This window comes from Macrosteles quadrilineatus, unplaced genomic scaffold (genome assembly GCF_028750875.1).
Source record: "Macrosteles quadrilineatus isolate MER2022 unplaced genomic scaffold, UCM_ALF_1.0 Scaffold_73__1_contigs__length_606889, whole genome shotgun sequence".
Taxonomy (NCBI): domain Eukaryota; kingdom Metazoa; phylum Arthropoda; class Insecta; order Hemiptera; family Cicadellidae; genus Macrosteles; species Macrosteles quadrilineatus.
Window position 1 is genome coordinate 147333 of NW_026542666.1, and position 15036 is coordinate 162368.

The 15036-nt window shown below is 37.9% G+C and overlaps 1 protein-coding gene across 1 annotated transcript in view; it reads left to right on the top strand.

Moving 5' to 3' along the window:
- Window positions 1-456: 456 nt before the first annotated feature.
- The window catches only part of LOC128981976 (neurotactin-like), a 39017-nt gene continuing 24437 nt past the window's right edge, over window positions 457-15036 (top strand). Inside the window, exons 1-5 of the mRNA XM_054401000.1 lie at window positions 457-496; window positions 4708-4934; window positions 6594-6722; window positions 7557-7706; window positions 7934-8042. Coding sequence (XP_054256975.1) covers window positions 457-496; window positions 4708-4934; window positions 6594-6722; window positions 7557-7706; window positions 7934-8042 — 655 coding nt within the window. The remainder of the gene's footprint in view (window positions 497-4707; window positions 4935-6593; window positions 6723-7556; window positions 7707-7933; window positions 8043-15036) is intronic.

Genomic DNA, 15036 nt, shown 5'->3' on the forward strand with positions numbered 1-15036 from the left:
AATATTACTAATAACAAAATGTAACAGCCGAAGTACTATATTGAATATATTTTTAATGTGATTAAATACAACCCATTATACTCCGTTCACAAAATTTAGGCAGTTTTAGATTAATAAATTTATACCCTCCACTTGATCCTACCTTAACTATCTTAATAGCTGAGGTTTGCCAAAACGTCAATCAGCTGCAACATATATGTTCAACAAAAGAATTGGTCTAACTTGCAAAAATTTTGTGAACAGACTATTATGGTTCATGCCCTTTTAGAATAGGGTTTATCAAAAACTAACATTTTTCCTGAAAATTTCGCATCAAGACTCTTCATTCAAGCAGAGGTGTCATAACCTTACAATTTTCTGAAATGTTTGATTCCCTTATGAAAGTTGCATTTTAGCAATTTAAACAGAGCAAATGTAAACATTTTAGTATTCTCTTTGTTGTCATGGAGTATAGAGATGTTTGCAGTCTATCTTGGAGCAATGGACATCCAAGGGCGTAATCCAAGAGAAATTTAGGACATGAACCATGTTTGTTACCCGGGTCCAAGATCAAACTTTCAGTTAATCTTCATCCAAGTCGGTTTTGCATTCACTCAAAACAAACAGATACACAAACTCAATAGGTACAGTATATAATATTGGAGATGAATCTTGGAATGAACACAAGAAGGGTGTGTAAGTGGTACATGCTGGTGAGGCAGTTATAATGCTATTGTAACCCAATATAACCAGTTACTTGGGATTATTCCTTTAGTACATTTAGAGAGGTTGTGTGGTAAACTGCGTCTGTCCGTTTTGCTGTTCAAGTTTCAATATACTTTCCGATCATGAGCGTTCTTATGCAAAAGCACATTCAGCTTTATCAAAGTGTGGCAAATATTCAAAAAGTGAAAACTATTTATCTTACTGAAAGAAATGATAGTGTATTTTTTAATGTGTGTATTGAACCTAGACTATGTAACATTTCTGTAAGTCCTACATATTCTATAAAATAGTTACAGTTGCTGTCCATAACAAGAAGACATTAAACACTCAGTATTTCTGTAGGTGGCCAGTGTTGGTTATTGGTTACTTCTAATCGGGGCACAAGTTTAGTCTGGGTTTTCTCACCGTTTATTTGAGATAAACAGTTTGGTCTGGTCAAACCATTTATCATTGTTAATTTTATATTGAGAAAGGACACATTAGAGGATGAGTGTAGAATTTAGTGAGAAATTTTTGTCTCCTTTGTCATCGGTTATCACCAAATATTTCTTTATGGTCAGGACCATTCATTAAAATCCAATCGAGCAAGGACATTTGGTCCAAAAAGGGTTTACAAGAGGGGTAGGAGGGTTTCTAGATTTTAGGTTATGGTTATAGTACCAGAAAATATTATACTGCATATATGTGGATATGTGGATAGTCTTATAGTTCTTCAGTACAAAACACTCTTTTAATTTTGTATTTTTGTTTCCAAGCTGGAATCAGCTTGTTCTGCCTCAAAATACATCACATTCACACCTATCCTGGAGAAGATCCGCAACTGCCTACAGTTGTTGTAGTGAACCATAAAACTGTTACAATGTCAAAGGTTAACAAAGACCACTTCCACTAATGGCAGTAATTATACCCTGGGAACCAAAGCTGCCGACAATTTTCCAGCTGATCATCAACTTAATGTGTTTCTTTGTTTAGTTATAGTGTCATCCTTATTGCTAAATATCAGTGCAAATATGCAGGAGAGAAAGCATCCTTATATATAATACGTGAAGGCAATTTGTATGAAATAATACGTGAAGGCAATTTGTACGGATGGATTTTTACAAACGACGTTGTGTATACGCCCCCTTTCCCCAATTCCTGTAATAAAAGTCCACGGGCCATCAAAATCCCAATGTATTTCTAATGAAGTTAAGATTTTGTTTACTTAAACAGACGAATAATTGTTTGTATTAATTGCATACTCAAACAGCTGTTCAGAGCAAATACTTGATATACACAAGAACGTTCGTTTTCAGTTTCGATAACTAGTGGCAGTGGAGTGATTGATTACATTATCTTTGATTTGACTCTTTTAAGTCATCGGAAATTGTGACTGTTATTTGTTTTGAAATAACGCCTGTAATACTTTGCAATCGCAACAGGTGCACTAGTTTTCTACGTTGTTTAAAGGGCTAACATTATAGTTCGAGCTTGAGTGTAAGATCTCATGTTGTTTGATTTAATCTTCACTTTTTGAACTTTCCCCTTTTTAGCGAATTTCCCTATAGGAAAGTAGCTATTACTGTAGGTGGCACGGTAAGACCTAGGCATGGGACCGATTTACTTTTTCATTTTGATGTTGCCAGAGGCCAAAAACACCATCCGTTCAAAATGCTATATATGTATATCTTTATATGTATATGAACCGCAGGGGGCTCACGCTTGCGTGGGTTCGTGGCCTGGGCGACCACGCGGACCCTAGCTCTCCCAGAGGGGAGGTAACTGCCCGGTGTCAGACCCGGCACTTCAGGTAGACCACAGTTATGGACGACTGGTAAGCGCCAGCCCCTTAGGGGGAGCCTCCAGTGACATTCCCTCCATTCAGGGTGGGGGGGGTGTTTAGCTCTCAGTGACGCCGTTAATTCCGCCTCTCCTCAACTACCTGTAACTGTGGTTGTGACTGAGTCCTACCTGTTGTGTTCGACTGACATTTTGTGAGGCATATCCTCGACTTTGGAAGTAGCCTCGTCCTGGGAGGTGAAATACCTAGCCCCCAGAGGGGAGGTAAATGCTCCGTGTTGGTATCGGCATTTTCAAGTTGGCCACAGACATGGTCGACTGGGCATCGGGTCCCAGTGACATTCCTTTATCCAGGATGGAGGGGTGTTTAGCTCTAGGAGAGATGGAAGTACATCATAATCTCTAACCTACCTGTGTCTGTGGTACTTTGGGCTTCGGCCTGCTTGTGGTGTGCGACCAGCATTCAGTGGGCAAATCCTCGACTTTGGAAGTAACCTTTCCTGGAGGTGAAAACGGGCAAGTACCCGCAGCTCACGGGGACACTCAAGGGCAACGTAACTTTCCGCAGTGTGAGGGCAACGGTTTGTAGGTACTTATGCAAACCTATCCCTGTCTCTGAGCACGGACGGTATGGTTATCTTGAGTGTGGGGGGTTCTTCCCGGAACCTCAATTGAGTCAAGGGTGTCGCCACCTCTGGTGGATAGGTTCATCCGGGTGGGTCCCACTTCTATACCTGCCTCCTTTTGGGAAACCCTGATGGCCTGGCAGTGATGTTGGGTCTGACGGGCAAACGAAGTAGATCGGGTGCTGGGTCCGAGCCCGCCAGGGGTATCTGGGGATCTATCGCTCTGGATATCTCTGGTTCCCAGCAATGGGTCAGGCCTCGATCGGGCAGCGGTGTAAATGGGAGATTGGGGTTCCCCCCGTCAGCGTGCTGATGGTCCCCTTCCTCCTGGCTATTGATGGCGGGTTCTGCCTGTCAGGGATGAGATAGGTCCCGAGTGTTGCTTGCACTAAATGCGTCGGGGCGCTCTACTATGGACCTCTAGGTTCCGACCTAGTGGAACCCAGGTGGAGTGACGCTTAAACAAGCAGCCGGAATCCCTGGTTAGGATTGAGGGGCAACCCTCTTTCCGAAGGGTCTGCTTCGGCAGCCGGCGAGCCTGATGACCTTAAGTCATCCGCCCATGATGTGCTAAAGGTTGATGCGTAAGCTTCGGCCTACATCATGGGGCCCGGGTATGTCCTGAAGGATAGGTACCGGGTAAGCAGTCAGGGGGCTTCGGCTCTCATGACAACAAATCTAAATCTAAATCTAAATCTAATCTAATATGTATATCTTGCGAAGGGGGCATTATATAGTCTAAAACCTAGTAAGTTTGGACCTGCCTTATTAAAAAAAAAAATAATAATAATAAAAAATACTACTCACACCTCTTTTAAAACAAATAATTATGGTTTTAGCCCAACAGTTACGTTTTTTTTTTATTTAATGGAATAAGTGATTTGAAGATTGGTGGGCAATTTTTCACCATTAGAAACTTAGTGTGCCAATCTGTTTATAAATAGGTCATGTACATGAGTGGAGGGTGTCTAGATGTAGATAGATTGATAACAGGATGCTGTCTCGTCTTCTGGCACAGCTTTAGTCTTTACTTCCTCACGAGACAACAGTATGCATCACAATCACAACTGCTTAACATTCATAACAGCTCCAATTTGTATCATTGCTAAATTATAAATCACTTAGTCTAGATTTGAAAGAATTCAGAAAAAAAAAAAAATATATATAGGACAGACTAACACAAGTACCGGGGTACCGAGCTTTTGCTCCGTTGTGGTTAATTGGGTTTAATTGTTAAAAGATTATCGTAAACAGACACATTTTATAATTTTTTTTATTACAAACATAGACATTTGATCGCTGAAATAATAACAACTCTGTGATGTAAAAGTTTGCAACTAAACAAAAATAAGATACACTTTAATGATCTTCACTAAGTTTAAGTACTACTCGCACAGAATGTTTCTCCCTAATATGATTAGTACCTAGTTATGTACCTATTCAAGTCAGAATTTTTATCTTTCCAAGTGAGAAGAAAGCCGTTCCGCAAATCGAGCATTGATTTAAATTTAAGTAACGTTTTATGTGTCTCTATCTCTATTACTCTAATGAGTAAACAGCTGTGTTTATAACATTAATTCAACCATACCAATTTGAGAAACATTGTGCTATGGCCATAAACCCCACAATGCTTTCCACCCTGAAAAGAGTGAAAGTATATTTAATACTGATTTTCAGGACGGAGATGAAAAAGACGAAGAGAAGGATCTGCTCGAACCTCCTTGCACAGCGACCACTGTTGGAAGTGACGATGAGAAAACCGACACGCCTGCAACCAAAAAGACTTTGTTCCCATTTATAAATCCATTTGCAAAAAAGAAAAAAGTAAATATTTTACATTCTTTTCTTCCTTCACCAAATTGTGCGATTTTTAAACTTTATGGCTATTCTATGTTTAGTAATTGTTTACTAGAGCTGTCATTGATGAATGTTTTGAAATAAAACTAAAACTTAAAGTGATAAAAAGCCATAACTAGTAATAATGATTGGAACAGATACAAAAGATTGGTATTCCAGTCCCCCGATGCTTTTAAAAGCAGAGTGACCTTCACTAAGAGTCAAACATATAAGTGTGCAACATATTTAGTTAAGACAGTTATAACTAGATTTGGTATTGCAATTACTTATCCTAAATTGTCAACAAGGAGTTTTTTCCCATCTTCAGTTTAAAACAAAATAACACCCAATAGATGTGAAAGAGCTGCTGCATAGTTGTGAAATGAAATGGTATTTATTCATCTATAGACATTATATAAATGCATGAGACACAGTCAATTATATTAATACATATGTTAGTAGAAGTGGCAGTTGCCCAGTTGCACCGATGGTCAGGGGTGGCCCTAATCTCGAATGCCCATCAGTTGCACCTACAGGGCCGTCCCTAGGGTTGGCGGCGCCCGTAGCAAATGTGGTCATGGCGCCCCCTCCCCACCAGTAATAGTAGCATTCACATTTTTTAATACTACAGTATGTAATACTACAAATAGCCGCTGCGCGGCGCCCCCTCAGCCAAGGCGCCCGGGGCAGCTTGCCCCCCCCCCCTGCGGATGGCCCTGTGCACCGATGGTCATTTTAGGGCGATGCCCAGTTGCACCGGCGGTCAAAGATCCCTGACGCGACGCCCTCCCCTCCCATTGAAATGTAGTTAGTATGGTAAATGGTTAGATTAGGTTAGGTTAGGTTTACAAAAATAAAATTCATTCAATAAATATATTTCAAGACAAAGAGATAAACGTGTTATGGTAAAATTATATGATAGAGTGTGTTGATATCAGTCTATGTGTTTATAATGTTTGTTTGTTACTCTTTACCTCATAGCAAAGAAAGGGTTACCTACTAATTCCCTTATATATGGTTAATATTTAGCGCAGACTAAATTAAATATTTAGCAGATGGAACATAAAAGAGGGGATAGGTATATAAAAGCGTTCGAGGAGGGGAAGGAGCATCCAAGCAGAATGTTGACTGTCGGTGCAACTGATGGGCACTCTTAGGAGGGAGGACTTTTTCAACCCTTGCAAATTCCTTTGACCATCGTTGGTGCATCAGCCGTAGAAGCACAAGTCAAGTTCAATCAACTAAAATTAAACTGAAACAAAGGTCAAAGGTTTTAGGACACCTAAACTTTCACAGCATGCAAATAAATAATGGCACAAACGCAGATAAGCATAAACACGCTGAAAAACACATTCAAGACTGGAATTTGGTCATTGGTTGTAAAGCAAAATAAAATAAATACAATACAGGGGGTTTCTGACAAGTCGTTCATAATTTGCATTCTTAAAACTTCTTAATTCGGAGTTGAATTATACTTGGCGATAGTTTGTTCCACAACTTTTTACCCATAATAATATGCTTCTTTTAATCTTTTCCAGTGTTGTCCTATTGGGACAAATATATCTGCTCATAGGTTTATTAAATTTGCGCAAAACTTATACAGTACCAATCAAGTGACAAAGCTTAATTGATATTTTAATCTTTCAGCCGGAAGAGTCGTCTGCTAGCTCTAACCCCGAGGGAGGAGATGTACCGCTGGAGAAGAGGCCAGGCTTCCTACACGCCATCAAACTACCTCTAGTCAACGTACTGCCAAGGAAACTACGCTCTACCAAGGTAGGCATACACTTTTGTTTATTAAAATTAGGACCTTCAAGCAAAATGTTCAACTTACACATTACAAAACTTATCACATTCAACAAACATTTGCCTGAAGCATATTTTAATACAAAATTGAATTCTTCAATTATCTGCTAGCTCAAAAATGTTTTTGAAGCCCTTTGTGAGTGGAACTTTCCAGCTACCAATGAGTGCTTGACGTCTTGTCCGAGTTCTAACTAAAAATTGCAAGTTTATTTGGTCCTTAATAGTTTTAGTGGAGTTTCAAGTACTTGTACATGAAGTTATGTTTTTAACCATGCCGTTGTAAATGCATAATATATTAACGATTTGGTTGGATTCATGAGCTATAAGAACATGAATCACCTAGACCTATGCTTGACTGACACTTATTAAAATCCCCTTATTTACTAATATAGTCGGCATGACAAAAATATAACTTCCAATACTGAATTAGTGGTACCATAGACAAAAAAAAAGAATGAAATATAGACTGTCAGCCGTGCTGCGGTTACCATGGTTACCATAGGTTCCGGCGCACACCGCTCTAGTTTACGTAGCGCGTACGCTGTAACTACCGTGGTGCTCCCAGCGGTATGCGCCAGAACCTATGGTAACCACAGCACAGCTGACGGTCTATATTTCATTCTTTTTGTCTATGGTGGTACATGCAAAAACCAGTTGTACAGAAGTAAACACAAAATAAGACAAACAAAGCTAGAAGCGTAATCAGTATTTAAATTAAGCAAAACGATCTTTTAGGAAAATAGTTTTGAAAATAGTAAGGTACTAATAAATACATACCTAATACAACATATCTCTTCTTTGTAGGAGCCAGATGTTGAGGAAGGAAGTTCGACTCCCAGCAAGCCTGCAGGTCTAGCCTCCATGGAGACATTGGACGACAGCAACGGATCTACGAAACACTCAGACGAGAAAGGCGAAGAAGGCCTGGAGACTGTCAAACTGGACTCTAGTGAGGTAATGATGCTTAAGCAAAATTGTTTAGCCATAAGAATCCCACAAGTTTCTTTAAGAATTCACATTTTGATAAAAGAATATGTGTATATGTGCGCCGTGCAGGCCTGTTGTAATTGGGGGGATGATGAGGGATAACTTTTAACTCAAACACCACAAGCTTGTTAATGTGACTCCACTGTCTAGATCCCCACAAAGACCAGAAATAATTTTATATTTGGATTTTTCAGGAAAAAGCTGCTCTAGAAAGTGAGAAGAATGCACCAGAAAAGAAGCCATGGGATAGAGAAGCTATTATTGCTAGGCTAGCTCCACTGAAGGAATATCAATATATCATAGGTCAGTGTTAAAAACTTCACTACAAGACATGTTTGTTGTGAAACCAGTTGCTGCAATTAGGAGAGGGGAGGGCATGTGGCAGTCCTTTGCTTTTAGAGGGATATATATCAATTTTAAATGTTAATGTTACTTCATATCTTTCAGGGGATTTTTATCCTCCTATTTTTAAAAGTCAATCACCTATGTTGAGAAACCATCATTAATTTGTATTACTATTATGACTAAATCATCTTATACCTATTGTTTAAAGTATTTCAGCCCTTAAAATATTGAGATCAGTGTTTTCATACGCAGTATTCTTATCCCGAAAACAGGATTATTTGACCATAAGTAGGATTTAAACCAAATTTTGGCCTCTGAACTATATTTTTATATTTTTTTACTGATTTTTAGGCACGATTACTAGAAAAATACTGGTATGGATCAACATAAACATAAACAAATGACGTTGTTGGCCCGAATCCTATACTAATAGCATTGAACATATGTTTTGGCAGTTCCATTTAAGCAATGTTTATGTTTATGATCCATACCGGTATTTTTCTAGTAATCGTGTTTTTAGGTAAACAATATTGTTAATTAATTGAATAATGACAGTATAGTCCTATAGCAATTAAGGTTTTAACACGTCCGCTACCTACCACTGACCGAGGTATACAATTTAACCTTAGGCCTACACAAAGAAATAATATATTCTTGTTTTTTAAATATTTTTGATAACCTTTTGTAATGTTGCATATTTGTGATGCCCGGTTTATAGCGAAGACAACATTTTTAACATTTTTATATTTTTCTTGAAATAACTCAAACGCCAAAAAAAAAAAATGTTTTTAGGTGAAAGTAAGTCAAACTTAAAACCACAGATTTTTCAAGAACAGTTTATAATTGAACAAATATAAAAGCTTTATAGGATAATGCAGCATATATACCAAGTGATGCAGCAAAGTAAAGAACAGTTTTTCCAACTGTCATATGACGTCACCAATCATCATATCCACAGAACAAGCGATGCAGATGTGCAACAGATATCCCTGTAGACTAGTGCAAAGAATTCAGGACCTTCAAATAGACCGTTACAAAGATATGAATATTTTGATAACATTGGAACACCGACGCAAATATGCGACGTCAGTCTATTTTAATGTGTACTATGGGTAGAAACTGACCATCGTATATGTGCGTCGCTGGTCCATGTGCATTAAAATGTTTGTACTATTGCAGTGGTGAATGTTTAAAGAGCTATTTATATTTTGGCTATATTTTGGACTTGAAGAAGTCTTAGTTCCTAACTTAAACCTGTCTTGGTTAAAAAAATGTTCAGTTTTCAGCAATATAATATTCAACAATTTACTGTGAAGTGTGTGAGTGAGTAAATTGTAAATGTGTGTAGTTTGCAGGGGTGCCCAGAGGGGGGTGTACCGTGGCGCGTTTGCGCCACAGGAATTTTTGGGGGGGATATTTTTTTGCTAGCTGTCATAATGAATGTATAATTTTGTATAAGCAGCCCAAAAAAGTGTTTCTAAGTAGCTCACCATCACCACCAACAACATTTTGCCGTTCGTAATTAAGATAGCTTCTAAGAATGGTAAAAACGGACCTTGCCAGACAATCCTATATACCAGTGTCGAATTTTACTTGCTACATATGTTTTGGTGGTTCTTTAACTCCACCATTGTCAGGATTTAAAAAAGATCCACTTTTGGAGGTGTCGTCAGAATACGACAAACATTTAATACAAAACACAAAACGATTACAGATAGGCCTGTCAATTCGTACATTGCCGTCGGCAGGACTGGAAGACTTTAACTTTTCAACCATTTGAGATATTTGAAATCGGTTTGCGGCAACCTTCTTTGATATGAGGGGCTACAATAATTATGGTTAATTTTGAAAATTTTGCCCTTAGGGGTAGGGGGTAGCTCAAAATTTTCAAACGACAAGTATAGTCGAGTTTGGTATCATTTTATAGGTTTTGACGAAACATAAGCATTGACATCAAGAAAACCAAAATCGGCTCACTAATAACCAAATGGCGCCCTAAAACGTTTCAAATCCAAATAACCATGAGGGTGGCAAACAAATTATCTTGCACCCTCTTTAACTTTTTATCTATTTGAGATATTTGAAATCGGTTTGCGGCAACTTGTTTGGATATGAAGGGCTACAATATTTATGGTCAGTTTTGAACATTTTGCCCTTAGGGGTAGCGGGGGTAAGGGGTAGCTAAAAATGTTTAAATAGCAAGTATAGTCGAGTTTGGTATAATTTTGTAGGTCTTGACGAAACATAACAATTAACATAAAGAAAATAGAAATCGGACCATTAATAACAAAATAGCAGTTCAAAATTACTTTAAATAACCATTGTCACAATCGTTTTTAGCTGCCAATTTGTTATTATTGGTCCGATTTATATTTTCTTTATGTTATTTGTTATGTTTTGTCAAGACCTACAAAATGATACCAAACTCGACTATACTTACTATTTGAACATTTTGAGCTACCCCCTACCCCCGCTACCCCTAAGGGCAAAATGTTTAAAACTGACTGTTACGAATGGAACTGACAAAAAACAATGAGTACTCAGTGAAAGTAGTGACAATAATTTATTTTAACCATTTTACTAACATCTTCTTTATAAGCCAACATAAACTCAACTCATTTGTTTACATTCTCTCCTTTAAATTAATAACATGTGTGTTAATTATTATGAAGCATACAATATTAACATTGACAACAGCTGGCAATTACCAGTAAGTTAAACCATTGACTATAGGTTAAACCAACACAGCATATATAACATCCTCCCACCCAAGTTAATTAACTTATGGTTGATTAACTTGTACTTTGGATCGTGTACTTCTTCTTGTAACTACTTTTCTCTCTTCGTTAGAGTTTATTTCCAATGGGTATAAACGTTGTACTGGGCGAATCAATTCATTGGTTGGTGTCTTCAATCTTACTGTGCGTACAATTCCATCTCTTCCTTTCATTACTTCAATGATTCTGGCAATTACCCAGTTTATCCGCTTGTCAAAGTCATTACCTATGAGTACTATTTCCCCCACTTCAGGTTCTCGGTAACTTTTGACATTATTATGGTGTGATAATTGACCAAGATACTCGATTCTGAATCTTGACTTCAGTCCTTCTCTTATTTTCTTTCTGTATACAGCTTTCTTTGGTAAATTGGTCTCCTCAATAGCGTCTAAGTCGGGTTGTCTCACATCGCTTATATCTTTCAAAAACATTGATGGAGTAATGGGACTCAACTCATTCAGATCATCCGACATGTAAGTAAGCAGTCGAGCATTGATGACACTTTCACATTCGCATAATGTAGTTGACATTTCTTCGTTGTTCAAACTAGTTTTCTTTAAAGCTCTCTTCGGAGCATGTTGATTGTTGGACTCCCACCCTTTAACATGTGCTGAAGCACCAAATACGGGTCTCACTGGTGAAGTCGCACTGTCCTCGATAACTGCTCTATGTGGTATGAAGTGCTTGATGTGATCTACCTCGTCACTCGGAACTGATTCAACGATTCCTTCAGTCTGCCAACTTCTAAACACTTGTTGATACTTATTGAAGTAACCACCATTTTTAGTTTTGTCAATCGTTGATTGAAGCCGTTTCTTTGAAAGTTCCAAGTTATTAGGAAGCATGTTACAATCCTCGACCCAAGTTAAGCACACTTCATAACGACCTTCGTTGTTAACACTCACCGTATTCCTAAAATGCTCTAGTGTCATCTCGTGTAACTCTTCTTTTGACTTCTGTTCTACGGGATCAGTAATACCAAGTGTCTCTAATTTCCAGAACATCGAAATATCCTCAGAAGGATCACTAAAAGAAAACATACTAACACATGATGTATTGCATTCTGCCTTACTGTTATCAGTTTCCACAACACTAGATAAGCGACCCATTATTGTCCAGCCTAGAAAGGTTTCCATTGCTACAAGTCCACTATTCAGCTGAACTTTGTTACCTGTGAACAACTTACCAGCAACATCTGCACCAATTAAAACTTCAATTTTACCTTCTGATCCAGCCACATCCGAAAGAACAATGTTAGCAGCTTCTATTTCCTTAAGTTCTGGACCTCTCCTAATACTAGGGATATTTTCACTTATAAGAGGTTGATCTAAAACCTTGAACCTACACTTATATTCATTATTCCTATTGGCAAGAATGATTTTAAACGTGTTATGTGAAACAACATCCGTCTTAACACCTCCAAAAAGTGAATGAGTTAAACTCTCTTGTCCCTCGGGATACATACCAATTTCAGATGCTGTGGACTCAAGAATATAAGATCTCATCGAACCTGTATCAATTAAGGCTCTAACAGGACGAATCAAACCTTCATGGATCAGATTGACCCTCAATGTCTGCAGATAAATCTGTGATTTTGTTTGTTGTCCTAAGTTAGATAGATCTTTGACCTCATTACCGGTACTCCTGTTTGATTTTTCTTGCAATTCTTGTTCCTTATTACACATCAAGGTAGGGTGTTTACGGTAACAAATACTACATTTTAAAGGCCTTATACAGAATTTTGATGTATGTCCCTGAAATAGACATGTAAAACAAGCTTTTTTATCCAAAACAATTTGTCTTTTTTTACTAAAATCCATTTTTTTTGGCCTGAAGGCAATCTGCTTTTTTGTGAGCTTCTGAACAGAATATACAATTGAACTCTTTTGACTTGTTAGTCAAGCAAGATGCTGAAGGCATATTGTTTGATGTTTTATCAATATTACTTCTAGGGCTTACCCTCTTACTCGTACCGTAACTAGTCTTAGCCAAAACAATTCTTTCTTCACCTTCAACTTCTGATTTGATGAACTGCCGCAATCTCTTCAATGTCTGCTCTTCTGTTTCTGATGATTCTTTATTCTCTCCATCTGAAGACAAACTGCATCTCTGCCAAGCTCTAAGAAGATCATCTGGTAAGCAGGATTCTACTAAAGGCAACAAAACACAAGCACATTTATCTGTTGTTACCTCTAAGCTTTCCAAGGCTCGTAGTTGACATTCTAATTTGTCGTAAAACTGCATCAGAGACAAACTATGTTCTGTGTTTTTCAGTACCAAAGCTAGCAGCTCCCTAACATATACTTGTACTAGAAGTCCATCCCGCCCAAATCTAACTTTAAGTTCCTCTAGAGCCTTAGGATAATTATCTGCTGTTGGTGGAAAACTCTTTACTACTTCATGCTCTAGACCTAGGAATCATACTTTGTAACAAGTATTGGAACTTTTCTGCAGCATTTAAGGTCGGTTCCCTATCTATTGTTTGAAAAAGACTCCAGAAATGTAGCCAGTCCTTCGGATCTCCACCAAATTTGAGCAATTCAACTTTTGGAAGTCTTACTGTGTTCTGCTTAGGTACTAAAGTACTGTTGTTACTTACAGAATCGCGGAGAGAACGAGCTTCATCTTCTAATCTGTTACTTACTCGCAACTTGTATTTAATTAATCCATAAGTCTTCTTGTATTCATCCTGTTTTGCTAGTTCAGCTTCAATTTCTTCATCAGGTCGTTCTACAAGCATTAGATTCAATACTTCTTTATCAATTTCTTCCAACTCATTATATCTTTGTTCTAATACGTCATAAAGAGCATTAGCTTCATCTAATTCTTCTTGACAAACTTCATTAAACTTCGATACTGATCTACTAAATGTTGTTCTCAATGCCTTTCTTCTTTTTAACAAGGCTTCCATGGTTCAAATAAAATCTATACTTTTCCAACAAATAAATTACTTCCACCAATGCCAACACGTTGGGCGCCACAATGTTACGAATGGAACTGACAAAAAACAATGAGTACTCAGTGAAAGTAGTGACAATAATTTATTTTAACCATTTTACTAACATCTTCTTTATAAGCCAACATAAACTCAACTCATTTGTTTACATTCTCTCCTTTAAATTAATAACATGTGTTTTAATTATTATGAAGCATACAATATTAACATTGACAACAGCTGGCAATTACCAGTAAGTTAAACCATTGACTATAGGTTAAACCAACACAGCACATATAACACTGACCATAATTATTGTAGCCCTTCATTTCCAAACAAGTTGCCGCAAACCGATATCAAATATCTCAAATAGTTAAAAAGTTAAAGAGGGTGCAAGTTAATTTTTTTGCCACCCTCATGGTTATTTGGAATTGAAACGTTTTAGGGCACCATTTTGTTATTAGTAAGCCGATTTTGGTTTTCTTTATGTCAATGTTTATGTTTTGTCAAGACCTGTAAAATTATGTCAAACTCGACTATACTTGTCATTTGAAAATTTTGAGCTACCCCCTACCCACGCTACCCCTAAAGGGAAAATTTTCAAAATTGACGATAATTATTGTATAGCCTCTCATATCTAAGAAGGTTTCCGCAAACAGATTTTAAATATCTCAAATGGTGGAAAAGTTAAGGGGGGGGTGGTGCAAGTTACTTTTCAGCCACCCTGTATACACGCGTAAATTGATAGGCCTATCTGTTATCGTTTCGTGTTTTGTGTACAAACGGATTGTCTGACAAGATGCGTTTCTGCCATTAGTCATAAAAAGGCAATCCTGGGGCTATCAAAATTAATTATAAGATTACTTCTTCACGAAAACCTTTTGTACTGGTGGCAATTATTAAGAGATACTGTGGGTATTTTGCCCGGCGATTTTTGTAGAAATCCCACATAAAGTCTTCTCGTATCTATACCTCTAATGAAAATGTAGAATGCGTGTTTACACAAATTGATTGTCCTAACTCGCCTATATTGATGGGAGGAGTTTATATCCCTCCCCAGCAACCCTCTGATCTTTACCTGGGATTTTGCGAGGCAGTTGACGAGGTCATGCTATCTGTCTCCAACGACCTCTCTTCTCTATACCTTATGGGCGACTTCAACCTTCCGGATGACAAATGGTCCCCGGAGAGTTCAATTGTTAATCCTAGCAGATCCCAGCAAGAACTCATAGATCTTATG